At 43.9% G+C, this 20,748-nt stretch overlaps 1 protein-coding gene across 4 annotated transcripts in view; it reads left to right on the top strand.

The window, feature by feature from the left end:
• The window catches only part of fnip1 (folliculin interacting protein 1), a 35,162-nt gene extending 20,448 nt beyond the window's left edge, over nt 1-14,714 (top strand). For 3 of the 4 annotated variants that reach the window (XM_042327038.1, XM_024432211.2, XM_024432212.2), the window contains 15 exons: nt 615-715; nt 1,135-1,209; nt 1,394-1,485; nt 2,746-2,829; nt 3,699-3,770; nt 4,897-5,032; nt 5,520-5,721; nt 6,605-6,690; nt 8,423-8,569; nt 9,002-9,171; nt 9,681-11,436; nt 11,620-11,785; nt 11,938-12,138; nt 12,248-12,363; nt 12,669-14,714. In XM_042327038.1, coding sequence (XP_042182972.1) covers nt 615-715; nt 1,135-1,209; nt 1,394-1,485; nt 2,746-2,829; nt 3,699-3,770; nt 4,897-5,032; nt 5,520-5,721; nt 6,605-6,690; nt 8,423-8,569; nt 9,002-9,171; nt 9,681-11,436; nt 11,620-11,785; nt 11,938-12,138; nt 12,248-12,363; nt 12,669-12,747 — 3,483 coding nt within the window. In that variant the 3' untranslated portion in view covers nt 12,748-14,714. The remainder of the gene's footprint in view (nt 1-614; nt 716-1,134; nt 1,210-1,393; nt 1,486-2,745; nt 2,830-3,698; nt 3,771-4,896; nt 5,033-5,519; nt 5,722-6,604; nt 6,691-8,422; nt 8,570-9,001; nt 9,172-9,680; nt 11,437-11,619; nt 11,786-11,937; nt 12,139-12,247; nt 12,364-12,668) is intronic. The other variant, XM_024432213.2, reaches the window with a different exon arrangement.
• The last annotated feature ends 6,034 nt before the right edge of the window (nt 14,715-20,748 follow it).

Genomic DNA, 20,748 nt, shown 5'->3' with positions numbered 1-20,748 from the left:
GAAACCGCCCCAAAAAAATCCAGACTACGGTTTGCAACTGGACATGGGGACAAAGATGGTACTTTTTGGAGAAATGTCCTCTGGTCTGAGGAAACAATAATAGAACTGTTTGGCCATAATGACCATTGTTATGTTTGGAGGAAAAGGAGGGAGGTTTGTAAGCCAAAGAACACTAGGATTAAATATCAGGAATTATGAAACTGGGTTTTACATGTATTTGGCTAAGGTATATGTAAACTTAAACTCTGTGTGTGTGTGATTGCGAAAAAAGAAAAAAACTACAACGACTTCCAGTAGCCTACAACTGATATTTCTGGTTTCTCCCCATTTGAGTGAAAGACAGACCATTTTATGGCAGTCAGGCAAGTTGAGCCTGCTCTGAGAATTGTTTTACGAATAGTTTCTTATTTGTCCCCTATGTGTTGGTGAAAGGCAGGCAATATATGGTTCTCTGCATGAAAAGCTCATTTACATTTGAGGGCAAGTGATCAAAGTGTTTGGGCAACCAAAAAAATAAATGCCTTTCAGACTTTTATGTCAATCCAATGTATTATGGTTGTCTTGATGGCAGAAAACCATGCAGTTTACTCACCCTCTCCTCTCCTGTCTCTCAGGGGTCACGGTGCTCCTCTGACGCCAACATGTTGGGGGAGATGATGTTTGGCTCTGTGGCCATGAGCTACAAGGGCTCCACACTCAAAATCCATCAGATACGGTGAGTTTCAGGGAAGGGGGGAGAGATTGTGTCCCACCGCACTTTGAACTGGAGATCTAAGAAATGTACACAGCAGCTGTCTTGATGTGATGTCATTATTGAATAGTGTAATAATAGTGAAGTCATCATAACTATGAAATAACACATATGGAATCATGTAGTATCCAAAGAAGTGTTAAACAAATCACAATATATTTGAGATTTGTCAAAGTAGCCACCCCTTGCCTTGATGACAGCTTTGCACACTCTCGGCATGTCTTCAATATTATTCTACAATGTAGAAAATAAAGGAAAACCATTGAATGAGTCCAAACTTTTGACTGGTACAGTACATCACACATTAGGAGCACCAAGTCATCATGAATTTCCCCCCCATCCCTCCCTATCTTTCTCGCCCCTTCTCCCTTGTCTGCCCACAGGTCGCCACATCAGCTGATGCTGAGTAAAGTGTTTACAGCCCGAACAGGGAGCAGTGTCTATGGCAGCCTTAACACGTAAGCCCTACTACCACCTGCCCTCATGTCTCTCATTCTCTCTCTTGTCTCTCTCCTGTCTCTCTCTCTCTCTCTCTTTTCTGTCTTTCTCTTCCTTCTCCTCTTTCTATACTTGCTCCATCTATCTCGATCTCTTCTACTGATGCCCTTTGAACCTGTGCCATTGTCTGTGTGCTCCTGGCAGACTGCAAGACAGCCTGGAGTTCATCGGTCAGGACCCCAACGCTCTGAGGCCGGATCAGAACACTGTGGCCAATGGTCTCCTGGGGAACATAGGTAACCACAACCACTGTACAACTGACTGGTCTGGCACCTACAATGTCTCACACATGAATGGCTGTATACTGTTCATATCGACACCTCTGGGTTTTATTTTATTTTGGTTGTACTGAAGCACTGTTTTGTTTATCTCCGTTTACCTATCATGTCTTTGTTTATCGTTTTATCCATGCATAGACACAGTTAACTTCCAAAATAAAGGAAACGCCAACATAAAGTGTCTTAATAGAGCGTTGGGCCACCACAAGCCGCGCAGCTTCACTGCACCTTGCCATAGATTCTACAAGTGTCTGGAACTCCATTGGAGGGATGCGACACCATTCTTTCACAAGAAGTTCCATAAATTGGTGTTTTGTTGATGGCGATGGAAAACAGTCTCAGGCACCACTCCAGAACCTCCCATACCTGTTAAATTGGGTTGCGATCTGGTGACTTGAGACACAGACACACCCTTGAAAACCCCTATGCTCCTTTGAGACCCCTCTTTCAAAGTCACTGAGAACTCTTCTTTTAGCCATGGTGGCCAAAATGAATGGGCCACTTGCCATTTTTATACATTACCCGAAGACTGATTTGAATGTTAATTGCTTAATTAACTCAGGAACCACAATTGTGTAGAAGCACCTGCTTTCAATATACTTTGTATCCTTCATTTCCTTGTGTTTCCTTTATTTGGGCAGTTAACTGGATGTGATCTGTGTTGCAAATCTTTATCAGACACTGGCTCTCTTTTTACGTGTGTTACTTGTAAACTGACTTTACCTGAATTGATGTGTATTCTCCAGGCAAACTGTTTGTTCCCTTTTCTCGAATGTCCATCTCAGGACCATTTTAAAAACAGGCTGAATTGAATTTGCCAAGAGTTCTCCACTGGAGCCTGTGCCTCTAGAGATTTATGACGCAAACACAGATCTTTTGGCAAATTCGTCTCTTGTTTTCTCTCTGTCATCCCCACAGAAAATACACTCTCCTCTACGATTTCGGAATGTTTTCTAAAAAGTATTTCGCTGTGAGGTTGTATTTTCTGTGCGGGATCTTGGTCCACCTGACCGACTACTCTCCGTGCCAACTAAACATATCCGACGGACGTTGCGATTCTGTTGTGGTCACATTGTGGTCCCGGACTGCTCCAGGTTGACCGTCTCTCCGCCGGGGTTAGAGTGCCTACATGGTAGTCGGCCTCCTGCTTCTTTACTAACAGTGGTTCATGTCCGGTTTTGTTTTGTCTCTTCTCTCTGTCCGTTTTGTGCTGCGCAGGTTTATCTCAGCTCTGCAGCCCACGGCGGGCCTTCTCTGAGCAGGGCCCTCTCCGTCTCATCAAGAGTGCCTCTTTCTTTTCAGGTTTGCGATGTGCTTGTGTGCAGTTGCATGCATGTGTACGCACGCTGCATGTGTCAGCAAGTGTATTGCGGGGCATGGTCAATATCTGCTTAATGGTTGTTGTACTCACTTTCTTCACTCCCTCTGAACCATAACCTCTCCACCCCCTCCCCGCCTCCTTTTCCTCCCTCCCTCTCCAAACCGCCGAAATCTCTCCCTTTGTTTTAATGGAGTGGTGGCAGGGGTGGTGATTTACGTATAAATAGCCTCCATGTGACCCTCTGTAAGCCACTGCTAGGTGGCACGGCATGTTGCTCCCTAGCTATGCTATAGTGGAATGTTCATAAGGTGCAGGCCAGGGTGGGCAGGGGGCAACGGCGCGTTGCAGCCAAGCTTGTGTTGATTTGACTGTAAATCATATCAACAGCACCACACAAAACAATGCCTTGGCCACCACATTTTTCTGCACTCGTAAACTGTGGCGTGAACTTTCCCCTTGTCATTTAGCCCATTGTGTTCACGCCAAGGTAGACCTCTGCGAATGTACATGTTGTGTATCTCCGATGCTACTGCTGCTGCACCTGCTTCAACAGAGTGGGGTTAGAGTGAACACAACAAACCACAGTACCCTAGTAGAGGGCCCTGTAGGAAGTTTCTTGCACTGTGGCGGTATGTAATTGGTGGACTTGGTCATTGGGAAATGAATGTTCTGTGGTAGCGAAGGTTGCCCCTTGCTTTGAGAGCGGTGGTGGGTAAAGCACTGGCACCCCTCCCGGCTTGCGCTCCTCAGTGGGCCGAGTCGACCTGGTCTGTTTCTCAAAGTCTTTCCCCTTCTCTCTCTCTCTCATTCTCGTGTTCTCTCTCGTTCTCTCTCTCGTTCTCTCCTGCAGGCCACAGTAACCCCATGGATATGCCGGGCAGAAACCTGTACGACGAGAGAGACAGTGGAATCGCCAGATCAGGTAATGCCTATTAACTAAATCCGGGATTAGCCTTGCTAGACACCCTGCACTGATCCTAAGCCTTATATGTCTCTCTCTCTCTCTGAGATGCTGCGCCTCGGTTACTGGGTTTTAGTAATAGATTCATCTCACTGGTGTGTCCTCTCTCGCTGCACCATCTCTAAACAAGAATGCTATAACAACTAATGGGGTTTAGATGAAGCCACATTCCTCTGGGTCACGACTGTAGACCAGTCAGCTCCATACAGCGTTTCTTTCTCTTCAAGGTCAAACTGGATTGATAGTGTCACCACTGGCTGCATCCCAAATGGCACCCTGTGCCCTACACAGTACATTACGTTTGACCAGGGCCTTTCTAATGGAGGCATGGCGCAGATGTTAACAGACACTTTTTTTTCCATTCATTGACCCCCCACTGCCACCATGTAGCCATCCTTCATGGGGGTGTGGAGGAGAGAGAGATGCTGGAAAATCTTGTGCAGTGGAAACTGACCCCCAGCCCTGGCATTGCCAGCATGAGAGGAATCTCACTTTCTGTCAACCACCCGCGTCACAGGCAGATGCTTAAATATAGCACCTCTGAAAACCTGGTACTAGTAAATGATGTTCTAATTTGGTCCCCTCTACCGCGTACACACACACACACACACACACACACACACACACACACACACACACACAAAAAGCTCCCCTTCTCCTACACCCATACACCTCCCTAGTCCTCAATCACAAACATTTGGCATGCCTCCATTGATCTATGCCTACGTGGTGCCTGGTATTGGGTCAGCTTTCCTTGTGACTGTGAGATGATATTGAATGTCCCAGCCATGCTGTAATAATCAGGGAGGGCTGTGGGAAGCTGAACGAATGCAGTGCAGACGTCTGCTATGTGAGTTTCCCCTGTTCTGTTGTGTATGAGTAACCTTCCTGACTGACTCACTCTCCCTCTTTTCTCTCTGTTACCCTCCCCCTCTCTTCGATTCTCCCCTTTTGTTCTCTCTCCTTTCTCATTCCTCAACTCCTTTCTTTTGCTCTCTACACTTCTATGGCTCTCTGTTACTCCCATTTTCCCCTCTGTCATTCCTCTTCTCTTACTCCCTCTATCCATGCCTCCCTCCCTCCACAGCGTCTCTGAGCAGTCTCTTGATCACTCCGTTCCCCTCCCCGGGCTCCTCCCTCACCAGCAGCCAGGCCAGTAGCTACCAGAGACGCTGGCTCCGCAGCCAGACCACCAGTCTGGAAAACGGGGTCTTCCCAAGATGGTGAGACAGCAGCTCAACACAATGACACACATTCCCCTTCTGGTGTGTCCCACCACCCCCCCGTCAGGGCCTCTCGAACGCCCGTGTGAAGTGGAGCCCCTGAAGGCCTTCCTCAAATTCCAGCAGGCATCGCTACCGTATATACAAATGACTGGACTGGAGGATCATAAAACTGTGTAATACACCGATCACTGGTATTGGCTTAATAGTACATGACCAGTTGCAAATGACATTTAGTTATTTCATCGTATTGTTTATTCTGGGAGTTGTCCCTGTTGAAGAGTATCAACTACTCTTGGTGTTCCATCTATCCTGATTAGTGAGTTCTATTGTTCTCCCCCTTTTCCAGGTTGAGATCTTATGTCATCTTTAAGGCATAATTTAACTCTCTCCTTTTGCCTGTTAAGAATACTGGCGTTCACTTCATAGTCACGATGTCTCGTGTCCCCTGTAGAATTTATGTCTTTTTTTTTCTTCCTTGCCCCAGGTCTGTGGAGGAGAGCTTTAACATGTCGGACGAGAGCGGCGGTCCTAGCTTGGGCGTGGCGAGAAAGAAGAAGATAGCCATCGGCGTCATCTTCCTCCTCTCCCAGGACGAGGAGGAGAACAGCAAGTTCCAGGACTTCTTCTTCTCCCACTTCCCCCTCTTCGAGAGCCACATGAACAAACTCAAAAGTGCCATTGAACAGGTGAGGAGCTGCTCCCATAGATATTGTCATCGGTGTGTGGAGAAGTCTCCCTGGCGTATTTGACAGTGATGGTAGATATACAAAATGATATGTTGAGAGGGGGAGGCATTTCAATCCAATACAACACATTACTGAGTACCACTATCCATATAGTGGTGGCTGCTTCATGTTATGGGTATGCTTGTAATCGTTAAGGACTCGAGAGTTTTTCACAGGCAAAATCCAAGAGGAAAACCGGGTTCAGTCTGCTTTCCCACAGACACTGGGAGATTAATTCACATTTCAACAGGACAATAACCTAAAACACAAGGCCAAATCTATACTGGAATTGCTTACCAAGAAGACAGTGAATTTTCCTGAGTGGCCAAGTTACCGTTTTGACTTAAATCTGCTTGAAAATCTATGGCAAAACCTAGTTCTCTAGCAATGATCAACAGCAAAAATAATTTTTGAGAGAATAATGGGCAAATGTTTCACAATCCAGGTGTGGAAAGCTCTTCGAGACTTACCCAGAAAGACTCACAGCTGTTATCGCTGCCAAAAGTGATTCTAACAACGAACATTCTAACAACTAATTCTTATCGAATCAAGATATATTAGTGCTTTATTTTTCATAAATGTTTTACAAATGTTCAAATTGTTCTTCTACTTTGACATTAGAGTTTTTTTGTGTAGATCGTTGATAAAAAAATGACTAAATCATTTTTAATACCACTATGCAACACAACACAATGTGGAAAAAGTAAATGGGTGTGAACACTTTCTGAAGGCACTGTATCCAGTCTCTGTTCTTGTCCGTGTGTGTAGTCTCAGGGGGTCCCCTCTCGCTCTTCTCCCTCTCTAAGTACATGCCTCTTAACATGCCTCTGTTCTCATTTACAAGGCCATGAAAATGAGCCGGCGATCAGCTGATGCCAGTCAGAGGGCTCTGGCTTACAGCCGCATGGTGGATGGCCTCAATGAATTCAGGTGAGTTACTGTCATGTGTGTACTGAGACCGAGGCAAACCACACTGACAATGTAGCAGAGGCAAATCCCGTAGCTTGTTACCTAGGAGCCTGGGCAAGGAGGGAGGACAGGTGGAGGCATAATTTGTTGCCATAGGGACTGTATATTTCCTTTTATGTAACATATATCAAAGTGTCGGAGAGCAGTAGATCATTAATCCACACATTAGTTTAAGTTGGTGTGACGTAGATAGCTTTTGACCTTCCTAACAGTGGGCAGCGTCCCCACAGGGTGTTCTCACATGCCCGGCCAAAATAAGCTCATTAATAATCTGCACTGTAAGCAGAGAGGGAGCATGCAGTCCCTACCTGTCCTGTCCACACTCGCACACGGTGAAGACAGGCCAGCTACACCCCTGCTGCTCCCAGTGCATGCTGGGAAATCCCCTGCTGCAGAGCCACTGACGCTGTGGGAGGGGAGGGAGAGACGTGTTGGGCACAGTGTGAAGGCTTCCTGTTGCTGCAGTCATATGCCTGTTGGCGCTGTGCCATGGCAATCCAAGCCCCTGCGCTGAGGAAACACGATCTCCCTCAGACAGTGTCCGGGCTACCAGAAGAGTAAATAATGTCAGTGCCATCAGCAGGGAAGGCCAATATAGTTGCAGATTTATATTTGTGTTTGACCTTTAGGTCTCTGAGGTCATGGAAACATAATGGCGCAAAATGGAAGAAATGCTGCTTGATGACGAAGTCGGGTGTAAATTGACGCAGTCTGGTATAATACACACCCATACCCCCCCGAGGCAACATGGAAACACACATACGATGCCAATGGGATATCTCGTAGGATTGGGATATGATAAAAAACGATCAAAGTCTCTTCCTTCTTTGACGGACTTAAAATGCTCTGCCCGCACAACAGTGGTATGGAGGTCACATGGAATGAATGAAGTATAAACTTAGACTCGGTTTTATAAATGTCCAGTGGACTTGATGTTCCTTCACGTCCGTCGCTGCCTTAATGTTCACCTGGAGGGCTGGTCAGATGGGCCGTAAGGCTAGACCGTGGGCTGGCTTCTCCACGTCAGGGAAAAACCTCACTACCCACGCCATGGTCTTTTAATAGGGTTCTTCACACTGGCGGCTGAGAAGTGTTGCTGTGATGAACTTTAGCAAAAGGTTCTGGATTTATGTGTTCGTTGAATAGTAACATACGGTAGAGTAGGGTTGAAGGGATATTAGTTAGGCGATGTCTGCATATTACCTAGCAGTGTGTCAAAATTGTCCATCATTTCAAACCAAAATCTGATGTTTAACAACACTACTGTTGTAAAAGGAGACAATATGCCTCCGGCAACTTGAGCCCTGGGTTCAAGTGGGGTTATTTGTGTTCATCTTTTAGTTTCTGTGAATTTCATTCAGGGAAAGACCTTTTTACAAATCATTGATCTCCTCACTACCTGTCATCTCCTTCCTATTACCTATAGCTCTTGTTCGATAGTTACACTACTTGTTTTCCGTGCTCACCAGCAAACATCTGGGATCTAAAACTATAATGCCGCACATTCCTCCATCCTCAGAGATTCCCTCAGTTCTGTGTAAAACTCTGGACTGCTTCCCGCTGTGGAATTTCCAGACGCTGAATTGCCTCAGAGAGAGGGTCTCCCTTGTAAGCAGGGCCTGGACTGAGAACTGTGGCCCTCTTGTTCACCCCGAGACAATGATGGCTTGTGTTTCTCCCTCCCCCTCTCCAGGACGACCATCGTCAACCTTTACACCATGCCCCGCGTGGCCGAGCCCGTTTGGCTCACCATGATGTCTGGAGCCCCCGAGAAGAACCAGCTCTGTGGACAGTTCATGAGGGAGCTCTCCCTGCTCATGGAGCAGGCTTCAAAGAACCAGTTGAGTGCTCCTGTCTGTCTGTGTTTCTCTGAGTGCTGTATGTGTGCAATAGTGAACGAGCTGAAAAGTCAGGGATCCCTGCCAATCTTTAGCTTGTTTTTGTCGAGGTTACAAAACCAAGCTTAATAATTTGCCAATGTAGCAAGACATTCATAGAACTCACTGTATTAGGATGCAGTAGTCTACTGCCACATGATTTGGACTGACCACTATGATGTATCTCGGAATGATCATGAGTTCGAGAAGAGGGGAAACACAAGGCTGCGGAGGGGGTGGAGATTGAGAAAAAATGAGTCAGACAGAGAGTGGAAGCGGTAGACAGTGTTTGCGTCCAAAATGTCACCCTATGTAGTGCACTACTTTTGACCAGAGCCCTATGAACCCTGGTCAAAAGTAGAGCACTAAATAATTCTCTCTTCCTCTTCTCCCAGGTTCCTCCCTGCCCTCCTCACAGCCATCCTCACCAACCACTTGGCCTGGGTGCCCACCGTCATGCCCAACGGACAGCCGCCCATCAAGATCTTTCTGGAGAAACACTCCTCTCAGAGCGTGGATATGCTGGCCAAGACCCACCCCTACAACCCACTGTGGGCCCAGCTCGGTAAGGACAGACCGAATGTTACCTGGGTTAGTAGAAATCGCAGTCTACTAAATTGGCTGGCCAGTGCACACAATCCTTAAATTCCATCCCATCGTGGCATGCATTTTTGTCAGGATCCATTTTTTTAAAAGCTGTTAAATGCTATGAAAGTCATCATCACTCACTTCATGTTAAATAACATGGCAGAAATATCTCTGTATAGTTGACTATTAAAAGATGCTCCTATACTTAACAGTAACTAGCTGTAAATACCAAATAGTGGGCTTCATTTTAGCACGTGTAACTTTAGTGTACAACTCCACCTAGTGGCTGAAAAGGATCAAATGCAGCACAGAGCGCTGATTCCCTCACTCTCCCAAATGTAATAGGGAAAGAATAAGTTATACACTTTTGACCACATTTTAATCTTTTAATTGTAGCTGTACATATGTAACAAAGTGAAAATTAGAAATATGTAGTTAATTGGGATGAACTGTAGTTAACTGTGGTGTTTGTTTTTGTGCCTGTAGGTGACTTGTACGGGGCCATCGGCTCCCCGGTGCGTCTGTCCAGGACGGTAGTGGTGGGTCGGAGACAGGAGCTAGTCCAGAGACTCCTCTACGTGCTCACTTACTTCATCCGCTGCTCGGAGCTGCTGGAGACCCACATGCTGGACAGCGCTGAGGACGAGGCTATCGTCATCCCCGGCTCCCTCATCACTACCTCACTGCGGCGCGGGGAGGTGGAGGAGTCCGACTATGTGCTGGTCACCATGCACAAGCCTAGCGGAGACTACCTGAGCCAGGGTCCCGAGTCCCGAGAGGACAGCAGCTACCCCTCAGACAGCAACAACAGCCTGCAGAGCAGCACCTACACAGACACTGAGGCTGGCAATAGGCCTGAGGAGGAGGAGGAAGACGACGAGGAGGGGGACAGTAATAAGAACAGTCAGGGCTCCAAGAGCAGCGTCCTGCAGGCCCTGGCCCACTCCAGCCACAACACCAACGCTGTGCCCATCATCGTCCACACGGAGGATGATGGTGAGCCCACGCCGCTGAAGGAGTCACCAACCTCCTGTGTGGATGCCAAGCTGGAGACGCTGGTGCGTGTGGGCTCAGCCTCCCCCGGGGAGCAAGCCTGTGTGCTCCTGGAGACCGAGACAGAGCTGGAGGTCAAGGCCAGCCAGGAGGATATGACAGAGGAGATGCCCATCAAGGTGTTCCACTCCTCAGGGATACCACTGGAGAAGAAGCCCCCTGACAAGACCGTACCTGTACCTGTACCCGGCCCCTTTCTGTCAAACCGCCAGGAGGAGCCTGCCACCAAAGTGCTGTTTCTTATCGGCGACCCCCAGTCTCCAGGGTCAGACACCGAGAACAGGAGGAAGAAGGTGGAGGAGGACATTAAGAAGCACAAGAAATACATCATGGAGAAACAGAGGCAGCAGCAGCTACTACATCAAGCTCAACAACAGCTGCTACAACAACAACAACATCAACAGAAACTACGACGACAACAACAGCAGCAACAGTTACTACTACAGCAGCAACAGTTACTACTACAACAGCTACTGCAACAAAAACAGCAGCAGCAGCAGAGTGGGAGCGGTAACGGTGGTGATCAGCGGGTGAAGTCCACAACCGGCACATCAGCGGACCAAACCAAGACCAACGGTGGGGGGGAGAAGACTCTGATGCGCGTCTCCAGTAAGATGCCCCAGTGGAACCCTGTCAGCGAGGAGGAGTGCTCGGAGCTGTTCGACGAATACTTCAGTGACGACAACCCTGTCGAGACCAGGACTATAGACGATGTGGCGAAACGCCTGGAGTTGTCGAGCGGCACGGACAAAACCCAGAAAGAGCTGCTGGACCCTTCGGGGGTCCAGAGCAGCAGTAGCACTAAGGGACAGGAGGGTACGGGACAGGGGGTTATGGGACAGGTAGGTGGGGGTGGAGGGGGGGCTGATGTCCAGACCAGGTGTAGGTGTGGCTCCACAGACACGTCGGAGGCAGGCTCCTGTCGGAGCTGTTCTGCTGAGCAGGACAAGGGCATTGTGATTTCAGTAACTGTCCGCAAAGGGGACAACATAGAGGACCAACAAAAGAAGGTGGCCCCGCTTAATGACTGGGAGATCCCCCGGAACGAGAGTTCGGACAGTGCGTTGGGGGACAGCGAGAGCGAAGATGCAGGGCAGGACATCCACAGGCAGAGTGAGAGCGACATCTACTACAGAGAGGATCAGGAACCAGACGAGTGGCAGGAGGAGGTGGAGGTCCCCTTCCCTGGGTGAGATACACACTGCCTCTGAACCAGTGACTTGGCCACTTTCACACAGTATACGTCTTGAGTTTTACAGGACATATTGATGTCAACATTAAAAACAACATTATTTTCAACTCACATATCAACCTCTGACTTATGTGTCAGAATATGTTCTGATGTCGTCTATGCCATGTCTTAAATCAACAGGTCAAAGCTAGTGGAGAATTTCTCCAAACCGAGCATTGCCAACTTTGGGAGGTCCCTGTTCGGAGGGTACTGTCCGACCAACGTGCCAGACTTTGTTCTGCAGGGGATGCCCAACGATGACAAGTTAAGGCAGGGCCTCATGTCGGAATTGGCCCACGCTGTACAGGTAAAAGACTGCTATATACCTCAAGCACTAAACAGCTGGATTGTGAGGCTTCATGAGACCCTAAAGTCTAACTCGCTTAATCCTCTACATGCTATATCTAATCTGCAGCCGTCTGAGCCCAAAGTCTTCTCCTATTTCTTTTTATTTTGCAGCATCCAGTGTTGGATGAGCCCATTGCGGAGGCTGTCTGCATTATCGCAGACACTGATAAGTGGACGGTGCAGATAGCCAGCAGCCAGAGACGAGCAATGGACAACAACAAACTGGGGAAGGAAGTCCTGGTGTCCAGCCTCGTGTCCAGCCTCCTCCAGTCCACCCACCAGCTCTACAAAATGAACGTCTCCCCCAACTTTGTAAGTTCATACAAATGCCAAATTAGCATGCAGTTATTAGCAGTGTGAGTACTCCCTACTTTGGCTACTCGGTATCACAAACATCTAACAAGATTATAACTCTCTTCAGTGCATAATGCACCTTGAGGACAGACTCCAGGAGATCTACTTCAAGAGTAAAATGCTGGCAGAGTACCTGAAGGGACAGACTAGAGTGCATGTCAAGGAGCTGGGGATGGTCCTGGGGTGAGCAGCTAAACCGTTCTTATACAATGGCATTCCGTCCCAAATGGCACCTATTCCCCTATATATTGCACTACTTTGGACCAGCGTCCTATTGCCCTGGTCCAAAGTAGTGCACTATATAAGGGGATAGGGTGCCATTTATTGTCAAATATAAATGTTGTGATCAATGTTCTTTCTGTTCTTAACATACTGCACTTTGTTATTTATATCTGAATAACATTCACAGTAACGTCGTTAGAATATACCCATGGATTGTTGTTCCGCTATGTACAATAATCTAAGCATGGCTTTTCTTATCATTTCAGTATTGAGTCCAGTGACCTTCCACTGCTGGCAGCTGTGGCGAGCACTCACTCTCCCTATGTGGCCCAAATACTGTTATAATAGATGGAACCAAAGCCAGAGGTGGAGTATGACTGATACTGTGCTCTGCCCTGGCCTAACATGGCGGCTTGACCCTGTCCGCCAACGCCCTGCTGATGTTCTCCGAGAGGGTCTCCTGGACAAGATGTGCATCCAAAATGGCATCCTATTCAAAATTTGTGTACTATGTAGGGAGTATGGTGTCATTTGGGATGAAGAAAGGGCCACCTCGATGAATGCGAGACCTCGGTGGAAACTGCTGTTGCTGCCACTGGGCATACAAACACACTGCCACAAGGGGGCAGCCTAGCCCACAGTCTACTCTCCACTAGTAAGTGCTGAAGCTCTGCTGGCTAACTCCAGGCCAAGGAGGCATGCTGCTGCTGTGGAGCGTCCCTAAATCGTTCTCTTCTTTTTGAATGTTTTTTTCCCCACCTCCAGACTATTTTAACCCTGTTAAAGGACAAGAAAGCCAAAGTCAGACATTTTCTGTTGAGTATGAATAGTAAAGACAGCGATACTAAAATATGATTTTTTTAATGTACTTTGTTTCTGCACAATCTTTAACCAGTTCATAGGAAGCAACGGACTCCGGAGATGGATAGGATGCTTTTTTTGTTGTTGTAAATATCATAGAGAATATTGTCACTTTATGCCAATTATGTTTGTGTTCTTCATGTATTTGTTTACACGTGTACTTGCCCTAAAATGTCTCTCTAAATGATCCATAATTCATTGGATTTCATTTGAAAATGAACTACATCTTTTCACTAATTATAAACATAGGCCTAGTGGTCATATCTGGGTAATCAATAGTCATTTTAATTATTAACCGAGGTTGAAAAATGCTTAATATGGCTTTGTCATACTTTATCACAGGTACAACACTACCTCAGATCTGCTTTTTATAGTTGCCCGCTAGAAATGCCTGAGGGAATAATATGTAGTTATTTTTAATTGGAGGAAATAAAACTGTGCGAACACAATGCTGTGCTTTATTGAAAAAGGGATGTTAATTGAATTCTTGAAAATGGGAAAACTATTGTATTTCTCTTGAGTACAATGAGAGCCCATTTCTACTGCGGTATGTTGAAAAAAACTAAACAATGATCTACATATTTTCAAACTGAAATATTTTCAAGGTTTAAAACTTTTTTATCGCTTTGCCACCAATTATACCATGTTTACGGCTGTATTGAATGCTACAAAAGGAGAGTTTGTGGAATATATGTTGGCAATATGTGTATCAGTTCATTACACTATACTACAATGTTTAATTATGGCTAACTAAACACTGTGTTTGATTTTACAAAAGCAAGAGGTGAAACCACAAATCAGTTTTGTTTTTTACAAATATTTTTACCAACCAAGAAATTGATGTTGCATTTGATTTTGAAGTACTTTGTCTGGAGAGAGAATGCCATGCAATGGATTCTCAGCGAAATGACGTTGCCATGAGCAAGCGCTGTAGATATTGAGATGGAAGACTTCACTTTCACACAGTCACACTGTGCTGTTCACAGCATGGCACAAAAACAGCAGAGAAGTTGAGCTTCAGAAATTGAGCTTCGCACTTCAACACTCTTAGTTGTTGTGGAAATTGACCCGCTATGCTGTTTACTTTCTGCATCTACGTCATATCGCTGAGTCTACTTTTTAATGGACATGTAGCGTGAATGGATCAGGGGCTTCTGAAGAATTTATTTTGCTGTAAACATTTTTTTTACATGCTTATCATGTAAGATGCTAGGCCACTGCAGGATATGTTGTACTTATTGCATTTTGTAAAACCCCTGATTATTTCTCGGAGGTATGACTTTATATCTACTTTTCTCTTTATACATGAATATGAATAAATAATTTAGTATGGTGTGTAATGATTAATGTAAACTGTACATATTCATTTTATTTCAATATGAATTGTTTCTCAAATTATCCTTTCCCAATTTTATGGGAATGTTGTGCAATAAAGATGCCAATGTTATAGATGCAAGTGTCTCAGTAAATACTTTCAGTATACATTTTTCATTTCAAATTCATGTTTCATTTCAGTACAAATTATGCCAAGGAAGGAAATGGTGATCAAACTTGGGAAAGTATTCAGACCCCTTTTTCCACATTTTGTTACGCATCACATTTACATAAGTATTCAATATTTGCCCCAGTCTGAGGACCTGAGCGCTCTGGAGCAGACCTCTCTGTACTTGGCTCCATTCATCTTTGCCTCGATCCTGACTAGTCTCCCAGTCCCTGCTGCTGAAAAAACATCCCTACAGCACGATTCTGCCGCCACCATGCTTCACAGTAGGGATGGTGCCAGGTTTACTCCAGACGGGACGCTTAGCATTCAGGCCAAATAGTTCAATCTTGGTTTCATCAGAACAGAGAATCTTATTTCTCATGGCCTGAGAGTCTTTAGGTACCTTTTGGCAAACTCCAAGCGGGCTGTCATGTGTCTTACTGAGGAGTGGCTTCCATCTGGCCACTACCATACAGGCCTGATTGGTGGAGTGCTGCAGAGATGGTTGTCCTTCTGGAAGGTTCTCCCATCTCCACAGAGGAACTCTGAAGCTCTGTCAGAGTGACCATTGGGTTCTTGGTCACCTCCCTGACAAAGGCCCTTCTCCACCGACTGCACAGTTTGGCCAGACAGCCAGCTCTAGGAATAGTCTTGGTGGTTCCAAACTTCTTCCATTTAAGAATGATGGAGAACACTGTTCTTGGGGATCTTCAATGCTGCAGAATCTTTTCTGCCTCGACACAATCCTTTCTCAATAATTCCTTCAACCTCATTGGCTGGCTTTTGCTCTGACATGGACTGTCAACTGTGGGACCTTGTATAGACAGGAGTGTGCCTTTCCAAATCATGTCCAATGAATTTAATTTACCACCGGTGGACTCCAATCAAGTTGTAGAAACATCTTAAGGATGATCAATGGAAACGGGTGCACCTGAGCTCAATTTGGACTCTTAGAGCAAAGGGGCTGAATACTTATGTAAATAAGGTATTTCTGTTTTTTTTATTTAAAAAAAATAAAATCCAAAAAAGGTTTTCGCTTTGTCATTAAGGGGTATTGTGTGTAGATTGCTGAGGATTTGTTTTAAATCCATTTTAGAATAAGGCTGTAACGTAACCAAATGTGGGGGAAAATCAAGGGGTCTGAATACTTTCCGAAGGCACTGTACATGCATACATACATATACAGTAAGCTACTGCAACTTACTGCGTTACCTTTTAACCTGGGGAAGTGCCTTGGGAGTTTTGTCATAACCTGGTATACAAAACCACCTTTAAATTATCAGTTAACTTCTATTGAGGGTTTTCAATGTGCCAAATGCCTGCTAAACAACTAATATACTGTAGGTGTTTTTACTCATGGTCTCTCATGCCTGATTTAGCCACTATAGACTCTCATAATGGATTTTCATAATGGATTTTCAAACAAACTACTAAGGATGCTGCTGGGTTATTATTTTCGATCAAGGAAATGGTGATGCAATTAGTGGGATACGTTTTTCTCACAATATTTTGGAAATGAACGAAGTTATGCAATCAAGGTTTTACCTTTCCAATGCATAACAAAAAAATATGCTAATACAGTAAACTAATATTTCATTTATGCAGGAGCTTAACACGTGTAGTATAATGTCATTTCTTACAGAAGAACTCGCTAGCTCCACCAGGTCGTTCAAGATTGACATTGAAATTAGAGGATGTCGGGAAATGCCTTAAACTGTCCACTATGGGAAACAGTAAGTGCTATTATCATCAAGAAGGCTTGGGTTTTGTTAGGGCGTTGTGGACGGAGTGGTGAAAGGGCGTAATCCTATGACTCTGGATCAGGTTATACATTCAATCCTAGTCGTGGACGCTGGTTTTAACCCTATCCCAAACTTTAACACTTACTCTCAGTTAACATGACCTTTATGAATTATAAAGCCGTTATGTGCTTAAAATAAGTCTGCTGCTAATGAGTCGCTGACTGTCAGAGAAATGGAACTTCTTTTTTTTTAATTAAAAAAAAAAAGTATATATATATTAACAACAAATCAATACATAAAGCACATGAGGGAACACAAGCATACATAGATTACAAACAATGGACAATCGCGCTAGGGGGTACAATATCACATTACAATTACACAAGGACCTTAAGGGACATGCATATACTTACAATTCTAACAGCTTTTTTGTTAGTAGAGCATTTAACCGTCTTAAAATACAGTTCAATTTCTTTTTGTAGGGTACGAAAATGTGGTTTTCTGTTTGTAAATTTACATTTGTGTATATGAAATTTGGCCAAAAGAATAATGAAATTAATTACATAAAAATGATTCCGCTTATTTCTATTGTATGTAAAGAATCCAAACAGTACATCTCTCCACAATAGTGTAAAATCTTCATAAATGTGTTCAATTATAAACCTACTGATGTCTTGCCACAGTTTTCTTACATACATACAATGCCAAAAAAGATACACAACTGTTTCTGGGTGGTCATTACAAAAGGAGCAATTTGAGTTGATGTTTTCCTTAAACTTCTTCATATAGTGGTTGGCAGGATAATATTTATGAATCATTTTAAAGGAAACTTCCTTAATTTTGTTAACAGGTAGGTATGTGTGTGGCAATATCCAAAATTTTTTCCAACAGATATTATCAATAAATCCATTCCAATAAGGCATGACATAAGGTATAGATACAACATCCTGCTGAAACAAGGATCATATCGCTCTGTTGTTGAATGAACCAAAAGAGAAACAAATCTTTCCTACTGATGAGTCAACAGGGTCAATAGAAGGTAGGCTCTGAGGGTCAGGTCTTGACATGTTCCTGAATAACATAGCAACACCTGAGGGAATGGCATCTAAAACAATTGCAAAATCTTTAGGTGTTACAGGGACCTTGTAAAGTGATAAGAATTCTTTATAACTGAGTAAAAGACCCTCTGCATTTACCAGTTGGCTCACCAATAGGATATTATTTCTGAACCAATATTCCAAAAACAGAGAGGTATTTTTATACAATATATCCCGATTATTCCATATATAATATCTGTGTGGAGAAAAATTGTGTTTATAAATTAAGGACCATGACAAGAAAACCTGCCGATGAAAAGCAGAAAGTTTCACTGGAACTTTGTCAATATTATAATTGCAAAACAACATGAAGTTAAGGCCACCAAAAGTAGAGAAGACATGATGAGGAATAAAATTCCAGATAGAAGTGGGTCTTCTTAGGAATTGTTTTATCCAATTGATCTTGAAAGTATTATTTAAAGTAGTAAAATCCAGAAAATTCAGTCCACCATTCTCATAAGTGTTCATTACAACAGTTTTCCTAATGTAATGGGTACGGTTTCTCCAAAGAAAGTTGAAAAGCATCTGGTCTATCTCCTTGCTTATTTTACGGTCAAGATATAAAGATAGAGCACCATATGTTAGTCTAGAGATACCTTCAGCCTTGGTTATTAGGACTCTACCTTTTAAAGATAGGTCCCTCTGTAGCCATTGATTTAGTTTCTTCTGGGGTTTTTTAAATAAGAGGGTTAAAATTTAGTAAGCCTCTAGACTTCTGATCCTTTGTAATGGTTATGCCTAAATATGTAAGTTCTTCTTTTACTGGAATACCATAATATGAAGGTGTCACACAATCTTTGACAGCCATGAGTTCACATTTCTTAATGTTAAGATATAGACCAGACGCTTTGGAAAAGGATTGTATCACATTGATCGATATGGGAATTTGGTTAGCGTCTTTCAGAAAAAGTGTAGTATCGTCAGCCAGCTGGCTTATAATAATTTCTTTACCAGCTATGGAAATACCTTGTACAGAACTATTATTTAAAGAATTTGCAAGAAGTTGGGTGATTAATAAAAACAGGTACGGAGAGATAGGACAACCTTGCCTAATTCCTCTCTTTAACTCAAATCTAGGTGAGGTGCAATATTTCAATTTGATAGAGCTGTTACCATTTGCATAGAGAGTCTTAATAGCCTTACAGAAAAAATCCCCAAAGCCAAGTCTCTCAAGGGAGTGGAAGAGAAACTGATGCTCTACTGTGTCAAATGCTTTATAAAAATCTACAAATAATATGAAGCTATCCTCAGTTATTATGTCTGAGTAGTCAAGTACGTCTAATACTAGTCTGACATTGTTAGAAATATGTCTGTTCCTCATGAAGCCAGACTGTGTTTCATCAATGATTGCATCCAGGACTTCTTTAATTATTTTTGTAAGTACTGAGGCTAATATCTTATAGTCATTATTAAGAAGACAAATTGGACGCCAGTTATCGATGAGCAGCACTTCTTTTTTAGTATATCAGTGTTATTAACCCCTGACTCATTGTAGGAGGGAGAACATTGTTTTTAATACTCTCTAAAAAGACTTCAAATAGGAAGGGAGCTACTTGTTCAGAAAATAATTTGTAAAATTCTGATGTAATTCCATCAACACCTGGTGATTTATTGTTCTTTAGATGTTTGATAGACTCTATAATCTCTTCAACTTTGATGGGTTCATCACACTGTTTAGATTCTATATCACTGCTAGAGTGAACATTATTCAGTGAGTTAAAAAACATATCTGTGGATTCCTGACAGTATGTAGAGCTATACAATTTTCTGTAAAAATTGCTGCAGTATTTAGCGATTAATTTTTGGGCATCTGTAATAACACCATCAATGTTTAACTTATGGATAGTGTTATTTTTAGAGTGAAATTTCTCAAGTCTAAAGAAATAGGATGAATTCTGTTCTCCCTCCTCAATCCATTTTTTCCTAGATCTAATAAAGGCTCCTTCTGCTTTTAATTTATATATATTATCCAGTTTATTTTGTAACTCAATTAGTTCCATCTTCTCCTCCCCCAAGAGGTCAGCTGGGGACCTCTGAGAAAGGGAAGTTATCTTAATGATCACCTTTCCTCCTCAGCTCTTCTGGAACTACAACATTAGTCGCAACATTTTTCACGTCACGCCCATGCAAACTAGTCTACAGTACCGTCTGACAAAAAGCTAGTTAGTTTAGTAAACTTTCTGCTTCCCAGCTTAAACGAAAACACAAGGAGTGGGATGGTGCTCATTTGGTTCCTGAACAATGCTGTCCAGGGGAGACTTTAGGTCTGTCTTATAAGGTCAGCTAAAGGCGTCCGCATACATAGGTTCGGTTTGCTCCTAGCAGAATTTGGCTAGGCATAGCGAACGTCTGTGTCTAGCATAAAAAACTGCAATATTACTGTATGTCCCTCTTGAGATGCTGTAGCAACAACATAGCCAGTATACACTAGTCAATCTACAAACACCTAGCATATTCATATATATATATTTTATTGAATATTTAAAACATACAACATACTTGCAGTGAAGCTGCTCAACAACCACATCACACCTGTCATCTAACAGACTCCCATCCAGAGCGACACACACAAGTAACCAGGGTCAACGTCCTGCTCAAGGTCACGTCGACAGTTCTCCTTCAAGAACTAAAACGGGGACCCGAACCAGCGATCCATCAGCCACCGGCCCAAGCTCCCAACCGCAATGCCACCAGCCCTCCAAGATCCTCCCCACAGTTCCCCAAGAGCTGCCCTTCAACCATCCGAGACCCCCCCCAACAGTCCACCCCACAGAAAAATATATATAAAATAAAAAATTCCATTCTCCACCCCCAAGACCATACAATTCACCAACAACCAACAAAATGAATGAAATCCAAAGACAAAGGTAAACAGAAAACAACAATGCAACGAACAAAAAACAAAGAACAACAAAAATCATAACAGCAAGGCCAACTGAATATGTTGAATATTGCTGATCTTTGTCTGGCCTGGGCTCTAGGCTGAACGTAAGAGGTGCAGTACTTAAGAATGACTGGGGGGTTGCCTGTGTTGGAGAGCCTTCAAGGTCCCACACCCCTATCAGCCTGATAACCATACATGTGGAGTGTTTGTGTGCTAAATAGCTGGACATTGGAGACAAGACATGAGCATTCTCCTGTATATAGTTCCTGTCCTGCATTG

This window comes from Oncorhynchus tshawytscha, linkage group LG09 (genome assembly GCF_018296145.1).
Source record: "Oncorhynchus tshawytscha isolate Ot180627B linkage group LG09, Otsh_v2.0, whole genome shotgun sequence".
NCBI lineage: Eukaryota > Metazoa > Chordata > Actinopteri > Salmoniformes > Salmonidae > Oncorhynchus > Oncorhynchus tshawytscha.
This window is presented reverse-complemented; position numbering and strand designations above follow the sequence as displayed.